General features: G+C 47.8%; 1 protein-coding gene across 1 annotated transcript in view; it reads left to right on the top strand.

Moving 5' to 3' along the window:
* The first annotated feature begins 776 nt into the window (after nucleotides 1–776).
* LOC141148060 (uncharacterized) overlaps nucleotides 777–9779 on the top strand; it is a 28330-nt gene continuing 19327 nt past the window's right edge. The window contains exon 1 of the mRNA XM_073635215.1: nucleotides 777–2011. Within this exon, the coding sequence (XP_073491316.1) occupies nucleotides 824–2011 (1188 nt within the window). The 5' untranslated portion in view covers nucleotides 777–823. The remainder of the gene's footprint in view (nucleotides 2012–9779) is intronic.

Below are 9779 nucleotides of genomic sequence, written 5' to 3'. Positions count from 1 at the left end.
TTGTGCTGGGCGCAGCTGAGAGTGGCATTGTTACGTAAGTGACAGCATGGTGTGAGGTTGGCCGGTCCTTCGTTGCAAGTTAGCGAGGAGGGCGGGGATCTGACACCCGCATTCGTCACATATTGGCTGGCAGCGTAGCAGGATAGTTTCGCATTAAGAGCATTTAGTGCATTGTTAGGAATTAGCTCTGCACTGAAGGATTGTAACCTTTGTGGAAACAGTCCTTAGAGACAAGCTGGTGCATATTTTTTGATTTTGATTTTTTCAAGAGACATACAGCAACAACTCTTTCCTACACCTTCTTCCTATCTCTTCTTTCTGTTCTATCTTTTCTGCTTGCAAAATGTCTGGGTTATCAGCATATAAAAAGATGAGCAAGAATGAACTGACTGTTGAGTGCGCAGAAAGAGGAATTGACGTCGGTGGCAAAAATCGTGAAGGCTTGATACATGCCTTACAGGAGTTTGATATCCGTGCAGACCAGAACCTGGGGGAAACTGGACCAGAAAGGGTTTCCGCTACTCCAGAGCCCAGTGGTTCAGAGGCGGCCTCACCAGATGGGCAAGCAGAGACTGACACTGGAATACCACGGATTGTTACCTCCAAGCCACCACAAGAGCAGGCCAGCATCAGATTGCCTGAAACCATCATAGACTCTCTTCAAATGCAAGAAACTCTACAAAACCTCAGGAAGACGGATCCTGTGGTGTACCTGCAGTTTCTTGAGCGCCAGGCTGTGGCCGAGAGAGAGGCTGTGGAATGCAGGGCTGAGCGAGAGGAACGCCAGGCTGAGAGGGAGGCTGATCGTCGGCACGAATTGGAGATGGCTAGGCTCCAGCAGCAGCGACAGGCTCAGAACCTCGGATCCCTAGAGCACAGGGATGCCTCTCTGCCAGTGATCCCGGCAGCCAAATTTCCAGTTATGGAAAAGGACAGTAACATTGACGTGTATCTACTGTCGCTTGAAAAAACTTGCCGTCAGTACCATCTGCCCCCAGCACAATGGGCCCGGTACCTGACGCCAGGGCTACGAGGCAAGGCCCTGGATGCTTATGTCGAACTGTCAGAAGAGCAGTGTGACGATTATGAGGCCCTAAAGGCTGCAATCATCCAAAAGTTTCAGCTAACCCCGGAAGTGTACCGGAAGCGTTTTAGGTCCTTGCAAAAGGGGCCTGGGGACTCATACATGGATGTGGTAAGTCGCTTACGCACCACATTCCGGCAGTGGACTAAAGGCTTGAAAGCCGATTCTTTTGAATCCCTGGAAGATCTTATGATTGAAGATCAACTTTTGCACATCTGTCCTACAGACGTCAGACAGTTTGTGCTGGAGCGAAAGCCAACCTCTGCCAAAGCAGCAGCAGAACTGGCAGATACCTATATCCTCTCTCGGGTATCTGACCATCGCAAGGCTCCTCTGAATGGCTGGAAAGGAGGGAAATCGCACACGGCAACCTCTCCTCTGCCTACCAAACAAGTTCCTCAGCAGCCAGAACCTGCAGCTCCTGGAGCCAAGGCCTTCCTAACTGACAAACGCAAATGCTACAACTGTGGGGAAGCCGGACATCTCAGGATGCAGTCCCCTGAGCAGAAGAAGATGACATCACCTGGCCATCCGGCCAGCAACCCTTCTTCCGTGCTGTTCGTCCGCAGGAAAACTCGGGTAACCACCGCAAACTTGCAGCCAGTCACCGTGGGCCACTGGATCGTTACTGGTTTCCGTGACACAGGAGCTGAAGTCACTTTGGTCAGACCAGAGGTGATAGAAAGAAGGGACATCATCCCTGGAAAGTTTTTTACCCTCACCGGAGTCGGGGGGACCCGCTCACGAGTACCCCGTGCCTATGTTTTCATTGATTGGGGTGCCGGAAGTGGGATGAGAGAAGTGGGAGTCTCGGAGGAGATCCCCACTGCGGTGTTGTTGGGTGCTGATTTAGGTACCCTTGTTTCTTACTATGCCCCTGCTAAAAGCACCCAGGATGCTCCCACGGAACTCTCTGGACCTACCAAGGTACTGTTTACAGATCTTGGGGTAATATCTGGGCAACCTGTGGATGGACAGAGGGAGGGGGAGGGTGGAGTGGAGATTCAGGGGTCTTCTTCACCTACAGAAGGAGAGGAGGCCCCCTTGCATGTGCCAATATCAAATGCTTGTGTAGCTGATGTTAAGAATGTAATTACTGAATGTAATGATGCTATGTCGTTGTTGGAGGTCACCCACAATGCTGGGAGGGTGGAGAACATAGAGTCTCTGGCGGCAAAGCCCAGGAGTGGCCCAGGTGGCCCCATTCCTGACTCTGACCCAGAGTATTCTGCCTTGACTACACCCCAGCAGTTGTCCTTGTGTGTCACAGGACGGCTGGTTGGTACTTGTAGTCCCACGCCTCAGCCAGCACTGCTGAGAGACAAAGGCTTTGCAGTGTTCAGCAGGCCAGCTGTTAGCTCCCCTGCTGACAAAAATAAACAAAAGCATGATAGGGACAGTGGGCAGAGAGGCTGTACTGGTCTACAGGCAGGAGGCCTGGAGACTGAAAGGGTTAAACAGTTGCTCACTGTGTCCAGTCAGCCTAAGGGGAATGTGTTGAAGGTGTCACCTGATATGGTCTGTGAAGGTCCAGGTGAAATCAGGAAGGCCAGGGTTGGAGTGAAACACAATGGTTTGTGGCCTAACTTGATGTTCACACAATGTCCCAGCACAGCGCCTGTCATTGGCAGAGACTGTATACCTGAACGGAAAGAGTTAGGTGCCCTGCTAGAAGTGATAGCTGACACTCAGGGAGTGGGCTTAGGCCTTCAGTCCCACTCACCTTTCCTTCCACTCCAGGCACCCATGATGCTGGCAGTGCTTACAGCATGCCGTGTTTGGGTCATGGGAAACCCTGGGAGGGCATCCCATGGCGTCCACAAGGTGGGCAACCGGGTGTATCCTCCCCTCACCCTTGCAGCCCACCTTGCCTTGCAGGAGGCGCAGACAGGCGGGGCAAAGGAGACTGAGGAAATTATGCAGTTAGGGGTCGTTCAGGGAGCTCGGACAGTCTGGGCGCCACTGGTAGTCTTGGTCCCCAAAAAGGACCAGACGACCAGGTTCTGTGTGGACTACCAGAAGCTGAATGCCATCACTACTGCAGATGCCTACCCCATGCCCCGGATTGATGAGTTGTTAGATAGGCTGGCGGCCGCCCATTATATAACAATCATGGATCTGAGCAGGGGGTACTGGCAAATTCCTCTAGCCCCTGAGGCTCGGGAAAAGTCGGCCTTCATCACCCCATTCGGATTGTTCGAGTTTACCGTCATGCCGTTTGGGATGAAGAATGCCCCAGCTACCTTCCAGAGAGGCATGAATGACTTACTGGAGGGGCTGGAAACCTTTGCCATAGCCTACCTGGATGACATCGCCATGTTCAGCCCTACCTGGGAAGAACACCTGGTGCACCTGTCACAGGTCCTGGACCAACTGACAGCTGCCAATCTGACTGTAAAACCCAGTAAATGTCAGATTGGCATGACTGATGTGCAGTACTTGGGACACCAGGTAGGAGGAGGTACCCTGAACCCGAGACAGGGAAGGTTGAGGCCATCCTGGCCTGGCCTACCCCCCAAACCAAAAAGCAGGTTATGTCTTTCTTGGGGACCGCTGGCTACTATAGGAAATTTGTATGTAACTATAGTAGCCTGGCCAAACCTCTGACTGACCTAACCAAAAAGAAACTGCCCAAGGTGGTGTCTTGGACACCAGAATGTGAGCAGGCATTTCAGGCCTTGAAGGAGGCGCTGGCCAGCGCACCTGTGCTGCAGGCTCCAGACTTCACCCGCCGTTTCCTTGTGCAGACGGATGCCTCTGCCTATGGATTGGGTGCAGTCCTGAGCCAGGTGGACGAGGCCGGAGAGGAGCATCCCATCCTCTACCTGAGCAGGAAGCTGCTTCCCAGGGAAGTAGCATATGCCACGATCGAAAAGGAGTGTCTTGCGATCGTGTGGGCTCCCCAGAAGTTATAAACGTACCTTTATGGACGGCACTTCACTGTGATCACGGATCACAATCCCTTGAGCTGGCTAAATCGTGTTGCTGGGGAGAATGGCAAACTACTTCGGTGGAGCCTAATTCTTCAGCAATACGATTTCACCATCCAGCATAAGAAAGGCAGCACCCATGGCAATGCTGATGGGCTGTCAGGACAAGCCGAGCCCGCAGGAGTCGGTTGCGTCAGGAGGGAAATTGTAGTTCCCTCCCATGCAACCACCTAAGAGGGGAGGTGTAACGATATCACGTACGGGACATGAAAAGCTGTAGCTAGCTGCCATCTTGTGTGGAAGTAGCCATGACAGTTTGGCTAACCATGTAACATGACAGGGAAATCTGAACTCCCTCCTCCCTCCTTCCTTGTCTTAGGAATTCAAAGCTTTTTAAGTTCAACAGAAAAGGTTATCTCAACAGAGAAAACAGAACCAGGTTAGGTCAGTAGAAAACATTTGTTGTAAGGGCAGTGTTCAGGCCTGTCGTAAAACTGTCACCCTCCCCATTCAGAGACCTAACAGGCCCCGGTTGTAAATTGTCTGAATACACCTCCAACTTATAAGTATGAAATTTCAGCATGTGTCCTAACTTCTGACTTAGTAATAGCACAGCCATAATCTGGACATATTTAGTTTCCTCAGATAATATGGAACGTTTCAAGTCCAGACACCCCTATGTCAGGTCATATGGGAAACCCCTGGGACCACTTATTCCTCCAAAGCAGGCTATACATTATAGATATTGCATGTTTAGACTTGTTTTGAAGGAAATCTCAAGTTGAATAATAATATGGATATTTGGAGTCTGTAAACACTATAGATGCAGATATATGAATATGTATTACAAAATCTACCTGGGACGTGGTCATGAGTGTAGACACCTCCCAGCAACCAACCCCTAAACAAGATGACCAGACGATTGGTTACTGGTCACTGTCAACACCCCCTTTGATTTGACAGAAAAGAGGAGATGCCAAGACAATGGGCAGTTCTCCTTTTACCATCCAAGAAGAAACATCTGCCAAGTCGAGAACCGATTACCTAGCTCATCGATTGAACTCTGATCAACCCTCGGACATTAATTGCAAGTATTCTTTCTTCCCAATTCTACCTTATTGCTTTGTGGCTGTATATTGTCTTTATCTTTTGAAACATCTTTTTTCTGTAAATATTTTATTTGCATCAACTTTGACCTTTTCATAATAAACCCTTATGTTGAAAAGTGTTAACCTTGTCTCTAAAGCTCTTAATGCAAGCTATAAACGAACCTGCCTCTTGAAGGGCGCTACTGTTGTAGAGTAAGACTCTGAGCAGACCTGTCTGTGGTGGCAGCGTGTGTGGCAGACGCTTATTCTAAAATTATAATTGGTATTGCTAAAATTACGAGTCTCCCCCGGCTCAGTCTTTTAAACGGGGGTGGTGGCAGTTAAAGGGTTAATTGTGTAATTAGCTCAGTGACAATCACTCTCAGGCTACTCGCACCTACATTGTGGTCCCGCAAGCTGGAAAATCTTTGTGCTGGGCGCAGCTGAGAGTGGCATTGTTACGTAAGTGACAGCGTGGTGTGAGGTTGGCCGGTCCTTCGTTGCAAGTTAGCGAGGAGGGCGGGGATCTGACACCCGCGTTCGTCACAGAGAGCACATGCATTTTCAACGTTTATGCACTAGTGGTGTGTTGTGCGTTTTTGTGCAGACGACTCTGAGGATTATTTTTGTGCATTTGGACTCTTATTTTTATTCAATTCTTTTTCTTTTTTGAGTGTGTTGACTTTATCTTTATTGTCTATTGTTCGCTATTCTATTATAGGGAACACGTATATTTCATTACTGTGTATTGTTCACTATTCCCAGTCAGGGAACACGAATATTTGATTGTGCACTCAGTATCTTGCCCTAATGCAAGTTAATCATCTATTCTCTTTAAGGATTTATTGGTAGTTATTTAGGAAGCACAACACTGTTTTGTTATGTATATTCTATATATGAAGTGAACGCATTTTCTGTGTGTGCAGCAGCCAGGTGGGGGCGTATTTTTCAATTTTTGGTTTGTGGTGGGATTTTGTCACATCACCTACCTAATATGTGTGCTAATAGAAATTTGTTTTACTCCCCATTTATTGTATATACATGTCTGACTGTTATTATTTGTGGGTCTCTGTTTGGTAGTTGGTTTGTTGTGCACTGTGTTATATTGAAGGTGTTTGTATTCATATTTTCACTTATCTTAATAAATTACAATATTTTCACTTTACATGTGTTTCCTCTGTTGCTGTCCATGCAGTTCTGGTCACACCTGATTCATGACAGTATACCAAGGCCATCCCCGACCAGAAGTGTCTGCACAGAGGAACCATCTCGGTTCTGTTTGCTTTGCTGAAATGAATTCTGATGAGATTGTTTATTGTGCTCTGATGGCTTCAGAGAGTGGTGAATATCTCTGCCAGACCCTGAAAGAGTGGACCAGTGACCAGCTGCTAGAGATCATTAGTTTAGCTCACTTCCTGGTTGATCAGGGCTATATGCTGTTTGGGGATGTTCAGCCTTTAATTCAAATGTGTACAGAGCTGGCCCTGCCCTGTGCTTAATAAATTACAAATCACTTTACATGCATTTGGTTTCCTCTGTTGCTGTCCACGCAGTTCTGGTCACACCTTATTCATGACAGTTACATAGTTACATAGTTACATAGTAGGTGAGGTTGAAAAAAGACACAAGTCCATCAAGTCCAACCTATGTGTGTGATTATGTGTCAGTATTACATTATATATCCCTGTATGTTGCGGTCATTCAGGTGCTGATCTAATAGTTTCTTGAAGCTAACAATGCTCCCCGCTGAGACCACCGCCTGTGGAAGGGAATTCCACATCCTTGCCGCTCTTACAGTAAAGAACCCTCTACGTAGTTTGAGGTTAAACCTCTTTTCTTCTAATTTTAATGAGTGGCCATGAGTCTTGTTAAACTCTCTTCTGAGAAAAAGTTTTATCCCTATTGTGGGGTCACCAGTACGGTATTTGTATATTGAAATCATATCCCCTCTCAAGCGTCTCTTCTCCAGAGAGAATAAGTTCAGTGCTCGCAACCTTTCCTCATAACTAAGATCCTCCAGACCCTTTATTAGCTTTGTTGCCCTTCTTTGGGGGGGATAGTCTGTTTAAAGGTGAGCCAATGAGGAGTGAGTTGCAGTAGTCAAGGCGAGAGATAACCAGGGAGTGAATCAGGAGGTTTGTGGTTTAATTGGTTAGAAAGGGACGTAGTTTAGAGATGTTGCGGAGGTTGAGGTGGCAAGCTTTGGAAAGTGATTGAATGTGGGGCCGAAAGGAGAGTTCAGAATCCAGGATAACACCTAGCACCCTGACAGGTGGGGACGGGTGGATGGTTGTGCCATTGCTCTTGACAGAGAAGTCAAGGGAAGAGGCACGTGAGGGAGGAAATATTATAAGCTCAGTTTTGGACAAGTTGAGTTTGAGAAAGTGGTGTGACATCCATACAGATATGTTGGTTAGTAAGTTAGTGATGCGTGAAGAGACTGATGGAGTGAGTTGAGGGGTGGAGAGATAGATTTGCGTGTCATCAGCATAGAAATGATATTGAAAGCCATGAGAGGCTATCAGCTGACCCAGGGAAGAGGTGTAGATTGAAAATAAAAGAGGTCCAAGAACAGAACCTTGGGGGACCCAGACAGAGAAGGGAAGAGGAGTGGAGGAAGTAGAATTGTAAGTGACACTGAAGGTGCGTTGGGATAGGTAGGATGAGAGCCACTGAAGAGCACAGTCATGGAGACCGAGGGAGTAAAGTTTTTTGAGGAGGAGGGGGTGGTCAACCGTGTCAAAGGCAGCTGAAAGATCCAAAAGTAGGAGTACAGAATAGTGTCCATTGGTTTTTGCAGTTAGTAGGTCATTTGTGAGTTTTAAAAGAGCAGTTTCTGTGGAGTGTTGAGGGCGGAATCCAGATTGAAGGGGATCAAGAAGGTTGTTTTTAATGAGGTGGTCACTCAGTTGGTTGTAAACCAGGCGTTCAAGGAGTTTAGAGGAAAAGGGGAGCAAGGAGATAGGGCGTAGGTTGTTAAGATTGGTAGGGTCCAAGGACGGCTTTTTGAGTATGAGGGTGACCAGTGCATGTTTTAGAGCGTCGGGGAAGATGCCAGAGGTGAGGGAGAGATTGAAGATGTGGGTTAGAGAGTGTAGGATGGGGTCAGAGGGTGACCGTAGCATTTGAGAGAGAATAGGGTCCAGGGGACAGGTGGTTAGGTGGGCGATAGAAAGGAGTTTATCAACTTCATCTGTAGTAGCAGATTTGAATAGGGGGAGTGTCAGTTGTACCTGTTGACATGGGGTCTTAGCTGGGAGATTTCATCACGGATTGTATCAATCTTGTTTTTGAAGTGATTAGCAATCTCCTGGGCAGTGAGTGAGTCAGTGGGTGGAGGCGGTGGAGGACAGAGTAGGGAGTTGAAGGTAGAGAAGAGTTTACGGGGATTGGATGAGAAGGTGTTAATAAGAGTTGTAAAATAGGTTTGCTTGGCAGTGTGGAGGAAAGAATAGTATTTTTGGAGGGCAGATTTGTATTGATTGAAGTCTTTGAGAGACTTAGTCTTGTGCCACAGACGCTCAAGAGCACGACTACGTTTTTTGAGACTTTTGGTGTCATCTGTTTGCCAGGGTTGTAGGGATCGAGGCCTGATTCTGCGTGTAGTGAGGGGAGCAAGCTTGTCCAGGGTGGTGGACAGAGTTTTATTGTAGATGGACGTGGCTTGGTTGGGGCAGGACAGGGGAGATTTTGTCATAGAGGTGGTCAGTAGCAGAATAGAGGAGAGAGGAGTTGAAGTTGCGAAAGTTTCTACGGGTGATGGTTAGGCGATTGGAGGGAAAGGTGGTGGAAGACAGGGGGGAGAGAAACAAATAAGATGGTGGTCGGAGAGAGGAAAAGGATTGTTTGAGAAGTTGCATGGAGTGCATAGGTAGGAGAATACAAGGTCAAGGGTATTGCCATCAGAGTGAGTAGAAGCCTGTACCCATTGCTTCAGGTCAAATGAAGAGGTTAGACTAAGAAGTTTAGAAGTAGCAGGAGTGTTTGTATTAGCAGGGATGTTGAAATCACCGAGAAGGATTGTTGGAATATCCGAAGAGAGAAAGTAGGGTAGCCAGGCAGAAAACTCATCAAGGAAAGTTGATAATGGTCCAGGGGGCCGGTAAATCACAGCAATTCTTAGGGAAGTAGGAGAGAATAGACGTATACTGTGGGCTTCGAATGATGAGAGGGAAAAAGAGGGAGGAGGGTGGAGGGTGAATAACCTGGAAGGTGCTCTGGGGGGATAGGAGGAATCCCACTCCACCTCCCTTGCGTCCATTAAGCCTAGGGGAGTGAGTCCAGTGAAGGCCACCCTGGGAGAGGGAAGCAAGAGAAGGGGTGTCATATTCGTGGAGCCAGGTTTCGGTGAGAGCAAGTAGATTGAAGGAATTAGTGACAAAGAGGTCATGAACAGCAGTGAGTTTTGTTGCAGACAGAGCGGGCGTTCCAGAGGGCGCAGGAGAGAGGGAGGCTGGTGTTGGGAAGAAGAGGAATGGAGACTAAATTGTGTAGATTAAATTCAATACCTTCGCCATCTCCCCATCCTTTGTAACCAGATGACAGTCTGGGTTGTCGTCCCCATCCTCACTCTTCAACAACTCATTGAGGGGCTGAGCTATCTTAGCAAAACCCTCAACACATATTTGATTCTTTGATAGTATGATCAGAACCCCAGGAATGGTGTAAGCTCAATCA

This window comes from Aquarana catesbeiana, linkage group LG06 (genome assembly GCF_042186555.1).
Source record: "Aquarana catesbeiana isolate 2022-GZ linkage group LG06, ASM4218655v1, whole genome shotgun sequence".
In the NCBI taxonomy this organism is placed as follows: domain Eukaryota; kingdom Metazoa; phylum Chordata; class Amphibia; order Anura; family Ranidae; genus Aquarana; species Aquarana catesbeiana.
Note: the sequence above shows the minus strand (reverse complement) of the source record. Positions and strands in the feature narration are given on the sequence as shown.